Source organism: Mus caroli, unplaced genomic scaffold (genome assembly GCF_978045245.1).
Source record: "Mus caroli unplaced genomic scaffold, Mus_caroli_1 scaffold_17, whole genome shotgun sequence".
NCBI classification, from domain to species: domain Eukaryota; kingdom Metazoa; phylum Chordata; class Mammalia; order Rodentia; family Muridae; genus Mus; species Mus caroli.
This window is the reverse complement of record NW_028227272.1, coordinates 7,079,635-7,102,316: the sequence shown is the minus strand read 5'-3', so window position 1 is coordinate 7,102,316 and position 22,682 is coordinate 7,079,635. Positions and strand designations below refer to the sequence as shown.

The 22,682-nt window shown below is 48.5% G+C and overlaps 1 protein-coding gene across 1 annotated transcript in view; it reads left to right on the top strand.

The window, feature by feature from the left end:
* Positions 1-270: 270 nt before the first annotated feature.
* Positions 271-22,682, top strand: part of Tekt5 (tektin 5) — a 38,399-nt gene continuing 15,987 nt past the window's right edge. Inside the window, exons 1-5 of the mRNA XM_021185005.3 lie at positions 271-897; positions 9,230-9,313; positions 10,453-10,523; positions 13,665-13,808; positions 18,313-18,535. Of these exons, the coding sequence (XP_021040664.1) occupies positions 331-897; positions 9,230-9,313; positions 10,453-10,523; positions 13,665-13,808; positions 18,313-18,535 (1,089 nt within the window). The 5' untranslated portion in view covers positions 271-330. The remainder of the gene's footprint in view (positions 898-9,229; positions 9,314-10,452; positions 10,524-13,664; positions 13,809-18,312; positions 18,536-22,682) is intronic.

Here is a 22,682-nt window from a genome sequence, read left to right as displayed (position 1 = left end):
ATGGGTTCCTGTGGAGGAATTAGATCTCCTTGAGCCAGAATTACAGGCGGTTGTGATGTGTTTGCTAGGAACTCAGCTCCTTTGGTTAGGCACTATATGCTCTTAGCCACCAAACCATCTCTTCAGGCCCTAAACACACTTCTCTTTGTTGACTGCATTTTATTTAGATCATAGGGGCTTCAACTACCTGGAGAACCAGGACCTGGCACAAAGACCCTAACCCATGCTTTATGACACCAGCACTAAGTCACAGAGGCCCCGCGGCTCCTAGCTCTTGGGATGCCCTGGCCCCTTGGGTAAAGTTTTCCCCAGTGGGGCTGATGGGGAAAGATGGAATTTCTTGGAACCACTCAGACAGCGAGTTTTTGTGGCCCCAAGAAAGGTTGTGGCTTGCAGGCGCTGCCCCCTGCTGGGCAGGAACCTGTGGTACAGGAGTGCTACCAACCCTTTCACCTGCCCGGATACCGCTACCTGAACGCGTGGAGACCCAGCGTCTTCCACAAGATCACCACCTCCCAGACAATCCCCGAGGAATGCTCAGGCATCCGGCGGCCGCCCACCATCCTGCCCTCGCTCCGTTCTGCGCTCTTCTGTCGCTACACCCCAAGGGACTGGGACCGCTCCAATGATCTGCAGATCAGGAATGCAGAGGCCTCGCGGCTCTGGGCCAGCCGGCTGACAGGCGACACGCTGCGGATCATGCAGGATAAGGACCAGCTGATACACCAGATGCAGGAGGGAACCTCCCGGAACTTGGGCCAGAGGCTATCCGACCTCGGTTTCTGGAAGTCCGAGTTGTGCTATGAGCTGGACAGGCTTCTGACGGAGAACAGCAGCATGGACACCCTCAAGAGGCGCTTGGAGTGCGCTGCTGAGGAGGTGAACTGTCCCTTGCAGGTGAGTGGGAGAAGGGAGACACCACTGCACCTGCTGTTACTGAGTCAAGGTGGCAGGCACCTTGCAGGTGGGTTGAATTGCGTTGTCGTTCACGGTCAGATTTTTAAGGTAGATCCTGGAGAAATAGCTCAGGGCTAAGAGCAGTTGTTCTTGCAGAGGACTTGGGTTCGGGTTCCTAGCACCCACATAGCAGCAGCTCACACTGGCTTGGAACTCTATTATCACGGGCTCGGAAACAATCTTCTAGCCTCCTAGGGCATTGCATGCTTGTATATATATGCTTATATAAACATGGAAGCAAGCAAAATACTCATACACACATAACAAAAATAAATAAATTAAATAATAACAATCACAGTCAACTCAGAATAGCCTCAATCAGATGCGAGTTTTCAGATTGGATCAATTTCCTCCTTAGGTGAGCTAGTCAGGGTTCTCTAAAACAAATACAGAAATACAGACCACAGGCGGATTTATTGGATTGGTCTACACAATTCATACTGAGTAGTGACACATGGCCGTCTGAAGGGGCTGAGAACCCTGTAGCTGCTCAGTGCAATCGTCTGGGTGCCTCAGCATCCCAGTCTGGTGGTGGAGGCCCAGGGGGCGGGGGGCGGGTCCTAAAGAGTTGCAGGCCTTCAGTCCATGTTGGCAGGCTGATTTCTGAAGGGGAGGAGCAGCTGCAATAGGGAGGATGGTCTTACTGGGAAGTCATGAAGGCAGGCAGGCAAAAGCTGCACTGGTTTTCTCGAAATCCTTTTCATGTGTGGCTGCTGCCCACTGTGGGGGTGGGGGAGGTTCCCCTTCTGAGGAAGTATTCCCATACACCTTCCCAGAGCCTCTCAGTTGACCTCAGAGCCAATCAAGTTGACAGCTAATAACAGTCATCACATAAGGGTTCCATCAAGACACTGTGTACCTGCTTATGCAAGTGTGTACACACATGCTGTGGTCATTAGGACATTGGAGATAACATCTTCTAACAGATACCACAGTTGACTTTGTGTGTCTATTTGTGTACAACACATGGAGCCAAGAGGTGGACATCATGTGTCTTCTTCAATTACTCTCCAGCTTATTTTCTGAGGCAGAGTCTCTCACTAAACTAGTAGCTCACTTACTGTCCTCTGGGTATCCTTATCTTTGTCTTCCCAGAACTGAGATTATAGTACGTGCTTCTGGGCCTGGCTGATTGGAACTCAGCTCCTCTGGCTTGCATAGCAACCTCGTGACTACGCTGTCTCCCCAGCCTCTGTGGTTTAGTCTTCTATGTACACTGGGATTAGGCTCCACTGGGACACAGAACCTGTCTTCTAACTGACATGTTCAAGAGTGGTCCCTGCCTGCTGTTTGCCCTGGTGTCTGTTTGCATCCTTATTGACCTATGTACTGATTTCTGTCTAGCCAATGCTTTTGGATACACACCCAGTCTAAAGTGGAGTGTAGTACTCAGCACTCAAATATGTATGTGCACTTGCACACACACATTGTAGTGGTTTGAATGTGCTTGGCCCAGGGAGTGGCACTATTAGGAGGTGTGGCCTTGTTGGAGAAAGTGTGTCACTGTGGAGGTGGGCTTTGAGACCCTCCTCCTAGCTACCTGGAAGACAGTCTGCTCCTGGCTTTTTTAAAAAATGAATATGTAGAACTCTTAGTACCATGTCTGCCTGGATGCTGCCATACTGATAATGGACTGACCTCTGAAACTGTAAGCCAGCCCCAATTAATGTTTTCCTTTATAAAAGTAGCCTTAGTCATGTCTCTTCATAGCAATGGAAACTCTAAGACACGCGCCTATGTAAGGGCCTCAGTTGTCTTAGTTACCTAATGCTCTGTTGCTGTGGAGAGACATTGTGATTAAGGGACTCTTATTTGGGGCTTGCTTACAGTTAGAGCATGAGTCCATGATCATCATGGGGGAAGCAGACAGGTATAGCACTGGGGCAGGAGCTGAGAGCTTTACATCCTGATCTGCAGGCAGCAGAGAGGGAGTCAGCCCGGTGTAGGTTTTTGAAACCTCAAAGCCCACCCCCACCCCCCAGTGACATATTTCCTCCAACACGGACACACTTCCTCACCCTAAACCGCCACAGCAGTCCTCTTGTACCTCCTCCTCCATGCCTTGTCCACCTCTGTCAGGCTCCCTTCTCTCCCTGATGGCCCTCCCCATTCGGCTTTGCTATCAAACATAACATTACCCCATCCCTAAGATTTCCTCTTGACCTCTCATGCCCCCCTTTTACATCTTAGCTCAAGTCTCAGCATATAGAAATACAGATTACACACACACACACACACACACACGCACACGCACGCATGCACACACACACGCACACCCACACGCACACGCACGCATGCACACATGCATGCATGCGCATGCACACACACAGCTGCAGATCTACCATAGAACAGAGAACATCTGTTTGTCTCTGAGTCTCACTTATCTCACTTAGCATGATTTCCAGTTCCATTTACCTTCCTACAAGTGTCAGAATTGCGCTTTTCTTTAGGCTGAATAAATCCCACCATGGGATATTCCACATTTTCTTTATCTAGATTGGTTCCATATCTTAGCTGCTGTGAATAGTACAGCTATAAACACAGAGCTGCAGGTATTTCTATGGAATGATAACTTAGTTCTTCAAGTACATACTAAGTGTGATAGTGGGCCACATGTTAGGTCCATGTTCAGGTTTTATTTTTTTGGTGTGTGTATGTGAGTGTGTGCATGTGAGTGCATGTGTGTGTCTGTGTATGCACACGCATGCATGTATGTATATATGTGCATGTGTGTGCACATGTGCACGTGTGTGTATATATGTGCATGCATGTGTATATATGTGCGTGTGTATACGTGTGCACATGTGTGCATGTGTATATATGTGCGTGTGTGCGTGTGTACCTCCATCCAGCTTTCCTTAGTATCAACAGGAATCAGTGGACACTTTTGAATAAGTAAATACCCATCTTCATGTGGACGTTCCCGACACTTCCTTGGCCTCCCAGGTCCCTAGTTTTTCATGTTTAGATGTTTCTGGGTTGCCCGTAATTGTTGCTCAGCAGCTGTAGCTTAGCCAGTTTTTCTGTCACGATGAGGATTCCAGAGACACATGCAGACCCATCTCCATGCCTGGGACCCTTCCCTCCCTCCCCACTTCCCTCTCCTCCCTCTCCCTCTCTGGCACCCACAGCAGGTGGCTCTTGTCCTAATGCTATTTCAAATGGCAAGCTCCTGTTTGCTGAGAGCATTTGATAGTCTTATTTGAAGAAGGAAGTGAGGTTAGGACAAAAGACAAACTGTTAACTCTGTCCCACACTAGCAGGCAATAGCTGTGACTCCAGAATCCCGGTTTCCCTTTTTTAGCCTGTTTGCCAGAGCTCACAGGGGCCTCCTGGCTGCAGAGGAGCCCCAGAGAATGTTTGGGTAGAGAAGCTGGGTGCTGGGAGCAAAGTGGCTGTGTGCTTCCAACTGTGGGGATTAGTTCTGGGTCTCACAGGATCATGGGGGTTAGGGGTGAGGTGGAAGTGTGCTCGGCTGCCTGTAAAAGCCTGATACACCTGACAGCTGAGTCTACACCAATGTTGGGACATTGACAGGAAAGGTCATGGCATAGGGTCTTATCACTCTGGAACTCCCAAATCCATCTGGGGAGAGCTCTGCCCTTCTCTCCACCACCACCACCCGCCCCCTGCTTGGGCAAGAGACGCAGCATCATGGGAAGTCTTGCTCTCCCTTGCCCATCTTTTCAGTCCCTCAGCTTGTCTGGAAGCCCAGGTCTGCCTGAGCACAGGAACTCGGGCACCAGAAATACCTGAGTTCTATCTACTCCCTGTCCCTGGGCTACCACAGACCAGATGCTTCTCAGCAACAGGAGTGATGATGCTCTCCCAGGCTCCTCACCTCAGTAGCCAGAGGAAGGCGTGGTTTCAAATATCAACCTAAAGAGAGTGCATCCTTCTCCTACTGGTTCTAGATGGCTTCCTTAAATTTAACATCTTTTGGGGGGGAGGGCAGTGTTGTAGGGTGCTGGTTCATGTAGCCTAGGCTGGCCTCAGAATCACTATGTAGCCCAGGACGACCTTAAGCTCTTGTTTCTCTGGCCTTCACCTCTCAAGTGCTGGGATTACAGACATTCACCAGTAAACTAGGTTTATGTTGTATTTGGGAACCGCAAAGCGAGCACTCTGCAGCTCTATTTCCAGACCCATCCTGAATTTCCTTCCTCCATAACTAGTACTAAGGTTCTGGCCTTCCTCTCTCCACTCCAGTCCCAGTGGCTTTCTTCTTGTTTCTCGCACCCCAGGGCCTTTGCACCTCAGAATCTTCATCATTCCTACTGTCTTTGCCTTTCTGTCTCATGTTCCTGTCACAATAAAAGTATCTTTTATTCACCTGATATAATTATCTCTGAGGTTTACTGCCTCTGCCTGCTAACCTAGGCCTAGAATGATTCCGGCCTCTGAGACTTACTGCTGAATAAGCTTACCCTTTCTTGTTCTTTCTGAACTCTGGCTGGCTGGTTTAATTCAGCTGATCTGGCCCAAACTCCTCTCCCAGCTGACTTATTCAATCTGGCTTTTCTTTCAGCCTCTGAAATGGTCTGCTTGGCCTCAAACTGACTCCAGCAATCTTTTCTAATCTTCTCTTGCTCGCTTTGTCTTTGCCTGTGTCTAGCTTGCTCTTTCTTCAGTCTGTGTCTGTAAAACTTTCCCAGTAAAGCTGCCTCCTTCTCCCTCTCCATAGACTCTACTGTATCCTGTGCTGTACTCTCTTCCCTGTATGTCTGTCTCTCCCTAAGTAGCTTCCCTTTCCTCTCTTCTTGTGAGAGTTGGGCATATCCTGTTCTGTCAAATCTTCCTCTGATTCATCCCTTTTTCTGCCACTCAATTAGACATCACTTTCAAACATAGGTGTTACCTTTACCTTCATTGTTTGAGATTAAAGGTATGTAGTAAGGGCACGTTTGTATTCCAGCCAAAGGGATTAAAGGTGTGTGCCAAGGGCTGAGCCACACCCTAACTAGAAACCAGTTCAAATATCCTGTAACTAGTCACCACCTATCTTTCCCTCCCTGACCACCCACCCACTCTTATTTTCATTGCATCCCTTATTAAAATTTATTTTGTATTGTACATGTGTGTGTATTGTACATGTGTGTGTGTGCATTCACACATGCATGTGCACTATGGTATGTATGTGGAGCTCAAAGGACAACTTGCAAGTGTTGCTTCTCTCCTGGCATGTGAGTCCTAGGGAGCAAACTTGGGTCATTAGGCTTGGCAGTAAGTGCCTTTGCCCACTAAACCATCTTGAATTTCTTTAGGTTCTCCTTGCTCTTTGGAATGCAGGGTGCATTGTGATAGGGCTGTTTGTGCACTCACTGGGCTTTACCTCCGCACCTGAGCCAAGCAGACCTCAGAGGAGGGCCCCCGAAGCTCCTGGGCAACAAGCCACTGGACCCTGCTCCTCTGTGCCTGTGCTTCAGGGACCCTCTGCTCACTTCTTAAGCCTGTTGGCCTTTATGATGTCACAGGCAGGCTGGTGGATGATCACTGTTCCTCATCCCTATAAGAACATCCATACCCAAAGCTCATTCTCCTGCCTTCTCTTGTGCTCAGGTCCCCAAGACGGCTGAACGAAGGCCGGGGACCGTGGCAATGTTGTCATGATCTCACAGGCCCTGCTCCTTTCAGGAGCTTGCCTTCCACTTGAGCAGCACCACAGGGACTGTCTTCCTCACTGTTCCACTGCTGTGAAGCCACACCATGACCAAGGCAATTCTTACAAAAGAGTTTAGCTGGGAGGTTGCTTACAGTTTTAGAGGGTTAACTCATGGTCATCATGGTGGGAAGCAGACAGGCATGGCGCCAGCTAGAGCAGTAGCTGAGAGCTTCACTGATCTGCAGGCAGCAGAGGGAGTCAGCCTGGTGTGTGGGCCCTTGAAACCCACCCCCAGTGACTCCACCACAAGGCCCTTCCAACAAAGCCACACCTCCTCAACAAGGCCATACCTCCCCAACAAGGCCACACCCCTTCAACAAGGCCACACCTCCTCAACAAGGCCACACCCCCTCCAGCAAGGCCAAGTCTCCTAATAGTTCCTAAACAGTTCACCAGCTGGGGAGTAAGCATGCAAATATATGAGCTGATGGGGCAGGGTGAGCGTTGTCATCAAAACCCCAACAGGGACCATTGACAAATTTCTTTTCTCATGCTATGACAAAATTCCTTGCAAGAGTAGCTGAGGGATAGGGTTTATTACTTGCAGTTTGAGGGAGCAGTCCATCATGGTGGCAGCAGTGTGAGGCAGCTGGCCACACTGTTTCCACGGTTCAGGAAGCAAAGAGAGATGATGCTGGTGCTCAGCTTGTCCCTTCCTCTTTATTCAGTCTGAGACCCCAGCTCAGGAATGGGTGGAGCTGACAGGGAAGATGCTCCATTTCAGACAGGTTCTGCATGCAGGGTTGACATTTGGTGGTGGACATGGTCTGCTAACAAACCTGATTGGTGAGATAATGCACCAATCCCAAGGCCTCATATACATGAAGACACAGGAGGTCTGAGAGGTTATCCAGCACGTCCTAGTGCACACAGTAAGAAGTGGCTGAGCCTGAATTTGAACCCTAGAAGTAGGACAGCCACTGACAGGTCACATCTGAAGTGGCAGCAGAACTTGGCTTTACTGTCATCATAGTTTGGGGAAGCTTAGGAGAGTGAAGGAGGGATGTGGCCCTGGGATCAATGCCTGTTGATGACAACTCACAGTGTCAGAGCATTTCATCCAGAATCAATTGGCCCAAATATCATGGCCGTGGGAATGAGTGACAGAGGTTGTTCACTTCCTGGAAGATAAGAAGCAAAGAGGAAACACAGGAAGAGACCAGAGCCTGTGAGATATACTCCTGTGACCTACTTCCCCCTAGACCTAACCTCTGACCTTAATCCATTGATGAGGTCTGAGTCCTCCTAAGCTAATCACCTCTGGAATCATCTTCATGGACACACCCTGTATTAGTTAGGGTTTTACTGCTGTGAACAGACACTATGACCAAGGCAAGTCTTATAAAAAAAAAAAAAAAAAAAAAAACAACATTTAATTGGGGCTGGCTTACAGGTTCAGAGGTTCAGTCCATTATCATCAAGGTGGGAGCATGGCAGTATCCAGGCAGGCATGGCGCAGGAGGAGCTGAGAGTTCTATGTCTTCATCCAAAGGCTGCTAGTGGAAGACTGACTTCCAGGCAACTAGGGTGAGGATCTTATACCCACACCCACAGTGACACACCCGTTCCAACCAGGTCACACCTATTGCAACAAGGCCACACCTTCAGATGGTGCCACTCCCTGGTCCAAGGATATACAAACCATCACACACCCAGAGGTATGCTTTGGTGATCTCTTAGATCTATCTATCGATCGATCATCTTCATCTACTTACCTATCACCTACCTATCTACCTATCATCTACATCTATCTATCTATCTATCTATCTATCTATCTATCTATCTATCTATCTATCTATCTACCTATCTATCTACCTATCATCTACATCTATCTATCTATCTATCTATCTATCTATCTATCTATCTATCTATCTATCTATCTATCTACCTACCTACCTATCTACCTATCATCTACATCTATCTATCTATCTATCTATCTATCTATCTATCTATCTATCTATCTATCTATCTATCTATCTACCTATCTACCTACCTATCTACCTATCATCTACATCTATCTATCTATCTATCTATCTATCTATCTATCTATCTATCTATCTATCTATCTACCTATCTATCTATCTATCTATCTACCTATCTATCTACCTATCATCTACATCTATCTATCTATCTATCTATCTATCTATCTATCTATCTATCTATCTTCTCTCTTCTATGTCTATCCATCTGTCCATCTTTCTTTGTTTCATCCTCTTTTCTTTTTAGACAAGGCTCACTGTGTAGCTCTGACTGTTCTGGAGCACACTATGTAAGGCTGGCCAGGAACTCATAGAAATCCACCTGCTCCTGTCTTCTGAGTATTGGGAACAAAGGCATGTAATGCTATGCTGGTTTCTAGGTGTTTCTATGCCCTATCAAGGTGATTTCAAGGGGAACCATCATGAGTTCCCTCCCAGGTATTCTGCTTCCTCGGACATGTCCTTGTCCTGCCTCGAGTACAGGGGCTCTGGCACAAAAGCACAGTGACAAGGCCCACGGAACACTAGGTTTCTCACAGAACAGAACCCATGAGGCATAGGTCATATGTCACCTACACTCAGCGCCTACTCAGGCCTCCATAGGATACCCTCTTTCCCATTTTTCCAATAGGTGGCCCTGGAGTGTCTGTACAATCGGGAGAAAAGGATCGGGATTGACCTGGTCCATGACAACGTGGAGAAAAACCTTATCCGGGTAAGGTACTACCTGGAAGTGGGAGGAGGACAGCTGGCTGATCAGATGGTTCTGAGTGGCCTGTCTAGAGCAGATAGGATGCCCATGGAGTTGGGTTCAGAGAACATGAGTGGAGCCCTGAGGCCCTCATGTAGGAATGGGGAGAAATCAAAATATAATGGGATTATTTTATTTCAATCTTGTTATTTTAAAAATGGCCATATTAATGGCACCATGATAATAGTAGAAGAAGCACATGTATTTATTTTTGTTCTCATGTAGCCCAGGCAATCCTCAAATTTACTTAGCTGAAGATGACCTTGAACCCCGATCCTCCTGCTTCTACCTTCTGAGCACTGGGATTACAGACATACACTATGACATCCAGTTTATACAGTGCTGGGAATCCAACCAAAGGCTTCACGTATGCTTGGCAAATGCTACTTCTGATCCTAAAGAAAGTGTTTACTAAGCATATACTATACACTGTAAGCCACTTCAGGTGCATGGTTTAATTTAATGATAAAATAATCTGTGATCACTCTGCTCCTGTTTCAAAATAAAAAGGGGGTGTGGGGGATAGCTCAGTGGTAGAATTGCCTTCCTAGTTCATATTAGGCTCTTCCTTCGTTCAATCCAGAGAGAGAGAGAGAGAGAGAGAGAGAGAGAGAGAGAGAGAGAGAGAGAGGAAGAGGAAGAGGAAGAGGAAGAGGAAGAGGAAGAAGAAGAAGAAGAAGAAGAAGAAGAAGAAGAAGAAGAAGAAGAAGAAGAAGAAGAAGAAGAAAAAGAAGAAGAAGAAGAAGAAGAAAGAAAAGAAAAGAAGGAGAAGGAGGAGGAGAAGGAGGAGAAGGAGGAGAAGGAAGAGGAGAGAGAGAGAGGAGAGAGAGAGGGGTGGGAGGAAGAAACAAGGAAGGGAAGGAGGGAAGAGAGGGGTAAGGAAGAAGGGAGAAAGGGTCTAGAGAAAGAAGAAACCTAGTTATGGCAGCACATGCCTACAATGCCAGCACTAGGAAGGTTGAGGCAGGAGGATGCTGAGTTTGAGGCCTTTACCATCCACTCTTAGCTTCCATGTCCTGGAATCCCCACTCTGGTGTTTCCCTGCATGGGCTGTGAACTCTCACCTGTGACAGCTCTTTCTGACTTTTTTTTTTTCATTTCAGGAAGTAGATTTACTAAAATGTTGCCAAGATCAGATGAGAAAATTAGCTAAACGAATTGATTTCCAGATTCGGTAAGGAACCTTCTCCTTCAGGATTGTTTGTGGGTTCCCAGGTTTCTGGGAAACTTGTCTCTGGGTAACTCTTGAATATCATGGTGTGCTGCTAGATGTTTAACATCAGCTCTGTGGGTGGGAAGGGTGGAGGTGTGCCCTGATTTGCCAATGCTCTTCATCCTCTTGGATGGAACCACCAAGGGATGTTCTCTGCTCTCTGGAGTTAGCTCATCCCTTTTAGGTGGCCCAGACAGAAGGCACCAGCCTCCCTAGGCTTCCCCAGGCTAGGTCTGAAGTTGGGAAGGGCGGCACTCGGTGACATTAGGCAATAAGCCAACGTACTGGGACATCTCCAGAAGGGTGCTGGTGGATGCTTGAGCAGGGAGTCTTCAAAAGGCACCAGCTTCTGTTCTTAGACCATGATGCAAACTGGTATCATGCCAAGCCGGGGGCCCCTCACGTAATTAAAGGGAGACCTAAGCTTTGCTGGGCTTGGGGCCCCCAGCTAAGCCCCTGGGCCCCTCGGCTCCCAGGAGACGGCTTCTCCCGGTGGCACCAGAGCTCGGCGGCGTTTACCTTTCCTAGACTCGGGCACGCTGCTCTGCTGGCTTTTCTTGTTTGCTGGCTCTTGTCTCAGAGGGCATGGCCGGGGCTGCCCTTCCTGATGTGACCGGCAGGATGGTCTGTAGCGTGGGAATGCTCAGACTTAGCTTGCTGGGAGGCTCCAAGGCTGACGCCCGGCGCACGGGTTTTCTGGGCCAGGTCTGAGACTTACATACAGGAAGCAGGGCATTCTCAAGGTATATGCATGCACAAAGAACAGAAAAGATTCCTCTTGATTGGGAGGAGCCAAGCTTAGGCCTTTCCTGGTGGACTGACAGCCGGGTGAGAGTAGGCCAAAAGGAGGACACAGAGGCCTCTCCGCCTCCTCCTGGCCTCCAGCACACAGCAGCAGTGCCAGCTGCACTCGGACTTCCCAGCTATCTTCTGGCTTTCACTACAGCCCAGTTCATCAGCCAAGACAGAGCCCAGTTTCTTTATCCTGACCTAATGTGGCCCCTGGGTGGATCCTGGTGGGGTGTCCTGACAGGAGTTCCCCGGTAGCACCACCATTGGGGACTTGCATTTCCTTTCGTCTGAGTGATTTCAATAGCAACCATATCCACAGGACAGGAAAGGAAGACGTAGAAGGTTCTTATCTAGATGGAGAAACCAGAAGAGCCAGAGATTAAGAAGAGAGATAGAGATTTAGGGAGAGGGGGAAGAAAGGGAGGGAGGAGAGGGGAGGAGCTAAAGGGAGGGAGGAGAGGGGAGGAGCTAAAGGGAGGGAGGAGAGGGGAGGGGCTAAAGGGAAGGCTGTCATTGTAACTGGTGCCTAGCTGAACCCTAATTGAGTAGTCATTGCCTTATCACTTAAAGACCTTGACTATTATTAACAAGAACTCACCTTCAACAAACAGGAACACAAACAAACAAACAAACAAACAAACAACCAGGAAGAGGTTCAGGTTAGAAGCTTCTAGAGCCGCTAGACCCTAGCTAGGAGTTACTGTCTACTTGGTACGTTTAGGTCTGAAGCAAACTTCTATTAAGAGCCAAGAGTTCCTGTTTTCCTGCAGACCAGCTTCTGGATTTCCCTTTCGGAATGCATTCATCTGATTATAGATGTCATTTGGTTGAGAATCGTGAAGATGGTTTGCCTTGGCCAAGCTTCTTATCTCTGGTTCCAGGAGCCTGAACTAGAGTCCTGCCCCACCCCTCCTCTCCTCATCACCTGACCTGTCTCCGGCTCCACCCAGCTCCTCACTCTGTCCAGTCCGACTCTGAGCTGCTCCTCGGCCCCCAGAGCTGGCTACTTCCAGCTTTTCTGCTTCTGTGTTAGCTTGGATTCTTGGTGCCTGTGCAGTTTTGTCCAGAGCGCTGATCCCTGTTGAGCACCCAGCTCAACCCCGGAAGTCCTCCATGTTACCTCTCTCAGGCCGCTTTAACGGTTCCCTCCGCTGTATTACTTCCTGTCATCTTAAAGCCCCCATGTTTCCCTTTACCATGGTCGTTATCTTTGCGTTTGCTGTGTTTGTTTATTTTAATCTGAGCAACCTGAAGGCAGGGAGGGGATTTCATCTGCGCGTTCACCCTTCTGTTCAGATAGCCTTCCCTTTCACAGTGACAGTTTGTGATGGACATGACTCCAAACAGACTTTGTCTGAAGATGTTTGGGATCTTCTAAATCTGGCCTGCCATCTGTTCTTATAAAATACAATTTTGTTGTTTTATTTGTTTTTGTTTGTTTGAGACAGGGTTTCTCTGTGTAGCCCTGGCTGTCCTGGAACTTACTCTAGATCAGGCTGGCCTTGAACTCAGAGGTCCCACCTGCCTCTGCCTGGTGTGTGCCACCACTGCCCAGCAATACAGGGATTTTTGTTTTTTTAAAAGCCTTATTTTTATTTTTTGTGTGTGAGTGTTTGCCTACAAGTACATAGGTGTACTAGATGTGTACCTGGTATCTGGAGAGGACAGATTCCCATGGACCCGATGTTACAGATGATTGTAAGCTACCATGTGGGTACTGGGAACTGGACTCCCATCCTCTGGTGGTTGCTCTTTACTTAGGGGGTGGGAGAGGGGCATGCCACACACCTCCATATTCTCTGTGACTGGCTGAGTGAATGCCACTGAGATGCTGTCTTACTTAGAGCCTGAGATACCGACTACTTGGCCTTTTATAGTAAATGCTGGCCCATCCTCTTTTTTCCCCCAATTTGCATTACGTGTGTGTGTGTGTGTGTGTGTGTGTGTATGCGTTCAGGCACACACTCCCATGTCATTTGGAGACCAGAGGACAACTCTCAGGAGCCAGTTCTCTTCTTAAACTGTGACATCAGGGATGAAACACAAGACATCAAGCATAAGTAGCAAGCTCTTTTACCTCCTGAGCCTCCATGTTGTTGGCCTGGCTCATTTCTGTTTTCCTGACCTGAACAGGCGAGTTTGTCCTGGAGCGAGTGCTAGTGGCTCTGGGTGCGAGTGACACAGGTGGAAGTAGAGTTGAGAAGCCTCTGGGTGTTCACAGAGCACTTTCCTGGGAGGCTGAGGACTGGGCTTGCAGCCTGGGCCATTGGTGGAGGACACAGGGTGACCACACATTGCTTCTCCCTGCAGAGATAACCGGGACGCTCAGCACTCCCTAGAGCGGGATATCGAAGACAAGAGCTCTGCACAGTATATTGACGAGAATTGTTTTAACCTAAGAAGCACATCTGACTCCATCAGCTTCTTCCACGGCGTGGAGAAGTTTGACGGAACGTGAGTACCAAGCTCTCTCTCCTTGTTTCTGGCCAGATCCAGTGAGAGTAAAGGGCAAGAGGCATAAAGAGTATTGTGTGCCAGTCAAGCAGTCTTTGAATGGCATCCTCTGTTGCAAGGGGTGGGATCTCAGTTTGACCAGCAGGTTAAGATGAAAGTTCACCAGAGCCAAGCAGAAGGCTGTAGGGAAGGTTCTGAAAGCCACTGGGAGCCAAGCAGTAGGAGCTACTGATCTGTGTCATGGGAGTCCCTGCACTCACCCTGCAGTCCTGTGTGACCGTGGGTGGGAGGCACTGGGTACTTGTTCACAGTACCACCTTTCTATCCTTGTTCCACCATCTCCAAGATCCAGATTATGTGATTGGCTTAGCAGAGCATCTCGGGGTCACTACCACAAGTGCCAGAGTATTCTGGGAATAACCCCGATGCCAGTTACAGCAAAGCATAAAACATAATGGCTGTCACCAATAGGAGCAGAAATTCCATTTAGTAGTGTCCACCAGCACTGTGATTTATGGGGAAGAGATTAAATTTTGGGGGACTGGGAATAAAGCTCAGTGCTTGTTTAGTGTGCGTGTGCATGTGTGTGTGTGCGCGTGCGCGCGCACACATACACACACGCACACACACACCAATTCTGCAGCCAGGCTGACAAGGCTGCTGTGGTCCAGCCTCCATGTGCACACTGTGGGTAAATTAAGCAAGTTGAGCTCTTGGGGTATATTTATGTATCAACACCATGGGGGCAATATAGTGCCTTCTTCCCTGGGTTGCTGTGAGGAGAAAGGATGAATCCAGGATGCGGAACGCCCAGAGCTCAGTGTCTGACAGAACAGCCGACACTGGCTGGGGGCTCCTGTGCAGCATAATTTTCTCTCCCTGGCAGCTGTGAGTGACGCAGGTGCCTCTTGAATGTGTCGCACATTGTGGAGGGTGTGTCACTATATCATGGAGGGTCATAGAACAAGTCACACTTTCCTTATCCACAGGCTGCAGTCTGAGGAGAAGAGGGCTGGAGAGAGATGCTCTGGGAATAGGCAAGAGGGTGTAGTCTATCTTTGGTCTATCACACACTGTCTTTTTTTTTTATTTCTAGCAGATAGAATTGTACTGGGCATTATATAGATACACAGTAGGCAATTATTGTTATATAGATACCCAGAAGGCAGTTATGAAATGAAAGAATAAAGAAATGGATGGAAGGGAGGGAGGGAGGGAAGGAGGAGAGAAGAAAGAGAGGAAGAGAAGCCCCTGGCTAGGCTCTGTGGCCTATAGCAGTCATCTTCTAGATTTTAGCCAAGTGGTAAGATAAGGTGCCTTTCTTTGATTTCTGGTTGGTGTCACTTCCTGGGAACATTCCTCCTCTTTCCAACAAAGTCAAGGCCCTGGAATAGTGAGGCTCTGCTGCTGGAGCCACAGGTGTCTGCATAGGGCGACCAAGAGGGCCCCTCTCCCTGTGAATGCCTTCCCCTAAACCTGGCACCAAGCCATCTCTACTAAGAGAGACTGCTTTAGCCCTCAAGCGACTGGACACTCAGAGTTGCCTTTTGTGGCCATTTTTGCTCCCTGGATGTGCTGGCTCAGGACTCTGTTTGCAGGTTTGAGGCAGAGTAAAGAGGAGGTCTAGTGACTGACTGGATGGATTGAAATGCCTCTGCCTAGTGCAGTTCTCAGCAGCCTGGGTTAGAAGCCATGATGCTGGTGACGGTCACGATGCTGATGATGACAGCAGTGACAACACAGTGCTGACAGAGATGGAGGTGGTGATGGTGACATTTGCTGTGTTGAGAGCTTTACACACAACATCTTATGAATTAATACTCATTTGACAAGAACTACGACAGGAATTTTATCCTGGCCGTAAGCACTATAATTGTCCCCATTCTGTGAACCCAGTTCACAGAGAGATAAAATGGCTGAGCTAAACTCACACAGCAGCTGGCAGAGCTGAGCTTTGAGCCCACAATGGGCACTATGTCTATATGTTTTGCCAGTGGTGACTCCTTGCCTCTCCATCCAAGCCTGCTCCCTTCTGTCTTTAGAAGACTTGGGCTCTGGGCAAGCCCATTCTTGCTACTGAAGTGCACAACATATGGGGAGACAAGCCATCTTTGGTGTCTTCCCCTAAGAATTATTAGAAATAATTGGGAAATTATCTCTAGGGATCTCACCCAGGGGAAGGCCAGGGGCATGGCATCAGATCTACTGACAATGATAACGTCTCACATTGTGGGAGCACATTGACTTAGCATACATCAGGGTGGGGCACATTGACTTAGCATACACTCAGGGTGGGGCACATTGACTTAGCATACACTCAGGGTGGGGCACATTGACTTAGCATACACTCAGGGTGGGGCACATTGACTTAGCATACACTCAGGGTGGAGCACATTGACTTAGCATACACTCAGGGTGGGGCACATTGACTTAGCATACACTCAGGGTGGAGCACATTGACTTAGCATACACTCAGGGTGGAGCACATTGACTTAGCATACACTCAGGGTGTGGCACATTGACTTAGCATACACCCAGATGGGGCACATTGACTTAGCATACACTCAGGGTGTGGCACATTGACTTAGCATACACTCAGGGTGGGGCACATTGACTTAGCATACACTCAGGGTGGGGCACATTGACTTAGCATACACTCAGGGTGGGGCACATTGACTTAGCATACACCCAGGGTGGGGCACATTGACTTAGCATACACCCAGGGTGGGGCACATTGACTTAGCATACACCCAGGGTGGGGCACATTGACTTAGCATACACCCAGGGTGGGGCACATTGACTTAGCATACACCCAGGGTGGGGCACATTGACTTAGCATACACCCAGGGTGGGGCACATTGACTTAGCATACACCCAGGGTGGGGCACATTGACTTAGCATACACTCAGGGTGGGGCACATTGACTTAGCATACACTCAGGGTGGGGCACATTGACTTAGCATACACTCAGGGTGGGGCACATTGACTTAGCATACGCTCAGGGTGGGGCACATTGACTTAGCATACGCTCAGGGTGGGGCACATTGACTTAGCATACGCTCAGGGTGGGGCACATTGACTTAGCATACACCCAGGGTGTGGCACATTGACTTAGCATACACTCAGGGTGGGGGTTGCTGCTGGTTGCTTGGCTGGTGTTTTGTTTTGTTTTGTTTTGTTTTGTTTTGTTTTGTTTTGTTTTGTTTGTTTTGTTTTGTTTTGTTAGACCAGGTCTCCTAGGCTAGCCCTTGCAGATTCCCAGGTTATATTCTTACACGCACTCTCCCTGTGAGTGGAAATGTAGGGCGCCCAAACACTTCAATATTATAGGTTCTTGTTCTGTTTTTTATTTTGGTCTTTTTGAGACAACTCATGGTTCTCCCACCTCAGCCACCTAGGATTCCAGATGTGTACCACTACAACATCTGTTTTGTTTTTTAATACATTCATAAAAACTTATGATAAGGATTGGCTCAAACAAAATATAACAATAGCCCTAGTAAACAGAATGATCACAGCAACATATCATAGAGGAAGATATTTAACATTTATGAATTTTGTCCGTAAGATGGTATAAGGGGCTAGACTCCTGCTAGCAGGCATGATGACCTGAGTTTGATCCCTAGGACCCACACTGTAGAAGGAGAGAGTTCTGCAGGCTGTCCTCTGACTCCACAGGCACACACCCACACTAAATAAGTAAATAAGCATAATGTCAAATAAGGTGTTAAAATAGATCAAATAAAATGTATAAATTGTTTATTTCTGGAAGTTCCCATGTGGTGTTTTCATATCTCAGTTGAATTCAACAGCTGAAATTCAGAACTGACTCAGAGTCGCCACCACCTGCTTTTAAATTCCTTCTGGGCACATAGAGAATGTGTGAACAGCTGCTGTCTTTACTATGCTTTCCTGCTCTGGGTATGACTTGCCTGAGGGACCTGGGTGCTGTCACTCACAGCTCTGCTTTTGGGGCTTAGAATAAAGTGTGGCTGTGGTGGACCTTCAAAATGTAAGGATCAGGGTAGGGTGTGTGTGTGTGTTGTTGGCACAACACCCGCCAACTAAAGCCCCTATTTGTTGAGTAAACAGGTTGGTTAGGTGCATAGCCACAGGTTTGTCACTGAGTTGGGGCACTTGAGCCACTCTGGGCTTCTTAGCCTTGTTATAGTCTTGGAGGTGGAGGGCAGAGCTACTTGAAGGACCACCACCTGTCCCACTCCCAAGTGCCTTATCGAAAGTCACCGAGCCCTTCTGGCTGCATTTGTGCCTGAAAAGGAGGGATGAATTAGGGCAACTGTCCCCAACAGGGTTGTTTGTGGTCATTGAGGCTGTGCTGGGGGCTCCTGAGAAGGAAAGTAGGAGGCAGTTTTACCCTTGGGTGTGCAGAAACATGGAAGACCCACATGCCAAGGTTGAGTATCGCCTGAATCAGGGTTACCAAGACCTGTCAGCAGCTTCCCAGCTCCCCAGCTGACTTCTGCCTGCCCTTGTATGTTTGCAGGGTCTCCATTCCTGAAACCTGGGCCAAGTTCAGCAATGACAACATCAGACATGCTCAGAACATGCGGGCCAACTCCATCCGGCTGCGGGAGGAGGCAGAGCACCTGTTTGAGACCTTGTCGGACCAGATGTGGAAGCAGTTCACCAACACCAACCTAGCCTTCAACGCTCGCATCTCTGAGGAGACAGATGTGAAGAACAAGTTGCAGACACAGCTGGCTAAGGTAAGCAGGTAGAGCATCCAGGTGCTGTGTCCATTCAGGTGCTGAAGCCTGTCCAATCCAAGAGAGGGCGGTGAGCGTCCCAGGGGATAAGGGCATCTTTGGTCATTGATGGAAACTGGAAACTTTGGCTCTTGCTGTGGCACCCTGGGCACTGTTGTGGCTCCTGGGGCCCTTCCTTCTCTAAGTTTGGAGCTGAGTTTGACCAGGACAGCACTGTCCCTGAGGGTTCCAAGCGCATCCTCTCTGCCACAGCAGCGCCCTTTGGCTTTCAAAGGCTTTCTGTGGCATGATGTTCCCCTGTAGAGGGATGGGAGCTTTCTGAGCTAGAGGATGGCTCAGTTCTGCCCACCACCCCATCTTCTCCCCTCTGTTTACTCTGTAACTGGGGTACAACGTGTCAGTTCACACCTCTGAGGAACCTCCCTCCACAGACTTTATTTCCTCTGCTCACCGCAAATGTAGAGTGCGTTCTGGCTACTGGAAGCTAGGGCACTAGGGATAAAGGGAGGGGCCTCCCAAACACGCCTGTCTACAGGCGGCTAGCATTCAGTCTGAGAGAGGTGTGGAATTTACGCAGAGCGACTTTGGGGTGTTGATCTTATTGCAAGGTATGGGGAGTTTGGGGGTACGAGCCCTGAATCCCTGTGAAAGCAACCCTTTTGCTGTATACCTCTTTGTCTGTGGTGTAGTGGGCTGCAGGAAGACAGACCTTGCTAGAAGTTGCTGGAGCAGTCTATGCCCACTCGAATCTGAACTTGCATCTGCCCAGGTGTGCAGACAAAATGAGTTTCTTGAAAATAATTGCAAGACTGTAATGAGGGAAGCAGCAGGGAATGAGTCAGAAGGGGGCCTCCATGGATGCAACAGACAGACAGGGATGTTTACAGCAAAGCCAGAAAGAGGGTGGGGAGGGGGAAGCAGCAAGGGGGTAAGGGGGTGAGGGGCGGCTCAGTTGGCAAAGCCCTTGCCTTACAAGTGAGGGCCTGAATTCAGTCTCACATAAATAAAGAGACAGACTCTACAGTATGAGCCTGCAGCCCTAATACCAGGGAAATAGACAGGAGGATCTGCAGGGTCAATGCCAGCCAATATAGCTCTGGGCTCAATGAAAGACCCTGCCTCAAAATTTAGGGTGGGGAGAGATTGAGGAGGGTACCTGATATCAATCTCTGGCTGAATCCAACAGGATGTTGTAAAGAGGGGCCCATTCCTGTAGGGTTTTGTACTCTCTCAGGAATGATCTAGGCCCTCCACTGCTCTAAAGTCTTTATTGGCGCCCTGTGTCAGTGGGAAGAAAAACAACATTCTGACTCCCTTTTCTCTCTGCCCTCATTCCCTGCTGTTGTTTACTACAGCCCCTCCCATGTCCCTGTCCTTCCCCAGACACACCTGCTCACTGTGTGCTTCAGGACCTTGGTGTGTTCTTTCCTCTACTGAGGCAGGGGTGAGGTGTGGGGGATGGGGTAGTCTTCCCCTAGTGTCCTTGTGGCCAACCTCTTGAAACGTCTTTTAACTCTTGCTTCAAATGTCACTTATTATCAAAGCCTACCCTGAACATTCCTGTCATACAAATCCCTCCCTGCTGTAACCCTGTGCTGAGGGGAGCAGGCACAGGAGGATCTCTGACTGTCACCCTGGTTCAGTGGGAGACTGTCTCAGGGGACGAGATAGAGAGTGAGAGCAGGATACCCAGTGCAAACACACCACACACACACAGATGAACACGCACACGCACACACACACACACACACACACACACATGTGCGCGCACACACTCGAACACACACTCAAACACACACACACACACACAGAGAAAGAGAGAGAGAGAGAGAGAGAGAAGGCAGAGATAGCTCAGCTGCACCTTCCAGTCTCACACTGAATCTTCAGACTCCATCACAGAGTTTGGCTCTAAATAATGAATAGCTTTAGGTCTGTGGACCATATGGTTGCTGTCACAACTACTCCGTCCTGAGGGTGTGTAAGAAGGCAGCTATGGATAACTTGTACACAAATGAACATGGCCGTGTTCCAATAATACTTTATTTGTGCTGGGTGGTTATGGTGCACACCTTTAATCCCAGCACTCGGGAGGCAGAGGCAGGCGGATTTCTGAGTTCGAGACCACCCTGGTCTACAGAGTGAGTTCCAGGACAGTCAGGGCGACACAGAGAAACCTTATCTTGAAAATCCAACCACCTTTCTTTACAAGGCCATGCAGTGGACCAAGTTTGGCTCACAGGCTGCACGTCAGTCCGTACCCTGGAACTGGGTTCAGCAAGCAACTCCTCCCTCCTGACCTCTGAGAACCACTTGTCTTTGGGTTGCTGCAGAACTTGGGGTTTTTCCCTTTTAATTTGACATCAGAGTTTAGGATTTTTAATTTGCCATAAAGTTACTGAAGCAAAATTGATGACAAAACACTATTTTACAAAGTAAGATGCAGTAGAGGCTGCCATTCATTGCTTTCAGCTCTGCTGTGCTGAGTATGGGCTTTGACCCTGACTGCTTGGGTTCTAATCCCTTATAACCTTGGGGAATTTTCCTTTCTTTTTAAAAAATACTTTATTTCATTTTTCTCCCTCTCCCTCCTCTCTCTCTCTCTCTCTGTGTGTGTGTGCTTGTTTGTACATGTGCACTTGTGGAGGCTCTCTAATGTAGGATCTGAGGATTGATTGAGCTCATGTCACCAGGCTTTTGTGATAGTGCCTCTATTTGATAAGCCACCTTGCTGCTCCAAGCCTGTAACAGCCCTGGGGTCTGGTCCTTACAGGAGAACACTGAGGCTTTTAGCCATCTTCTGGAGGGAAGTAGTTGCTGGCCCCAGAGCAGAAGAGGATAATGCCTAGGTGGTCTGAGTTCTCTGGCAACCAAGAGCCTGGGATCCTACATGTTCCCTCTCCAACATCCAGTTATCCACTTGTGTGTGCTAGGGTGAAATTCAGTGCAAGACGGGGGAATGGGACTCACAGATGTGCCGAGGAGAAGGAGACTTCGGGGCAGTGACCTAAGCAGACATGATGGCACACAGGATCATGTGATGTGATCCCAGCACTCAGGGAAGTGGGGTCAAAGGGTCAAAGAGTCAAGGTCATCCTCAGGCCTCACAGGGAGTTGGAGGCTAGCCTGGGCTAATGAGACCCTGTTTTTACAACAAAAACAAGAAAATGTTTATTCTAAAGGTGTTGGAGGCAGGTCCCAGCAGGCAAGATGACATTTGCTGTGTTCTGTTACAGGACCATTAGTATCCCTGAGCTGAATAGTAAGAACACAGCCCCTTCCGTCCGTCAGCAGCCTTCCTCAGGTGCAGGTGGTCGCGATGCCTAGCTAAAGAGTCCCAGCACACACGTTTGCCTCTTTCTTATTTTATGCGTTGTTAATGTTCTTTCCACATACAGCAATGCTGTTTGATTTACACCAATGATAGTTAGAGATAGAAAGCTTCCACTTAAAATAAGCGCTCTTTTTGTTTCTAAACTGAGTTGAGCTGGGTGTGGAGACTCACAGTGCATGGAAGGCGGAGGCAGGAGGATTGTTGCTAGTTTTTGGCATACAGAGTGAGACACCCTTTTTTGAAACAACAACAACAACAACAACAACAAAATTAAGCCAGCAGAAACAAAACACTTAGGGGAAGGAGATGGTCAGCTGGTAACGGCCATCCAGCCTGCTGTCTAAAGTTCTATTTCCAGGACCCACATGGTGGAAAAAAAAGAAAAGTGATCCTTGAAGCTGCCTTCTGGTCTCCACATGAACTAGCTGTGGCACGTGCATTTGTTACCCCCCACCCCTGTGTGCGCACCACATATACACACAAGTAAATGCAATTAAAAATATAATAAAAACCCCAAACAAGAAAAGCCTAACAATAATGACATATAAAATAAAGTGACTGGATTTAGAGAAAGATACAGCTAATCCTGCAGTAACCTGTGCACAGTAAGGCAGAAGCGGAGGAGGAAACGAGGTGAGAGAGGTAAGAAGCTGGCCAGCCGCACAGACCTGCGCACTGTGTTCCCTGTGTTTGGTCCGACTAAGCCAGTGGGCGGGGCCTGGGAATCAGGGTTCCTAATGAGCGCCTACAGTTGGAGCCTTGGCTGCAACGGATCTCTCTGGGAAGATCAAAAGCAGTGTGTGTTGGCCTGGATGA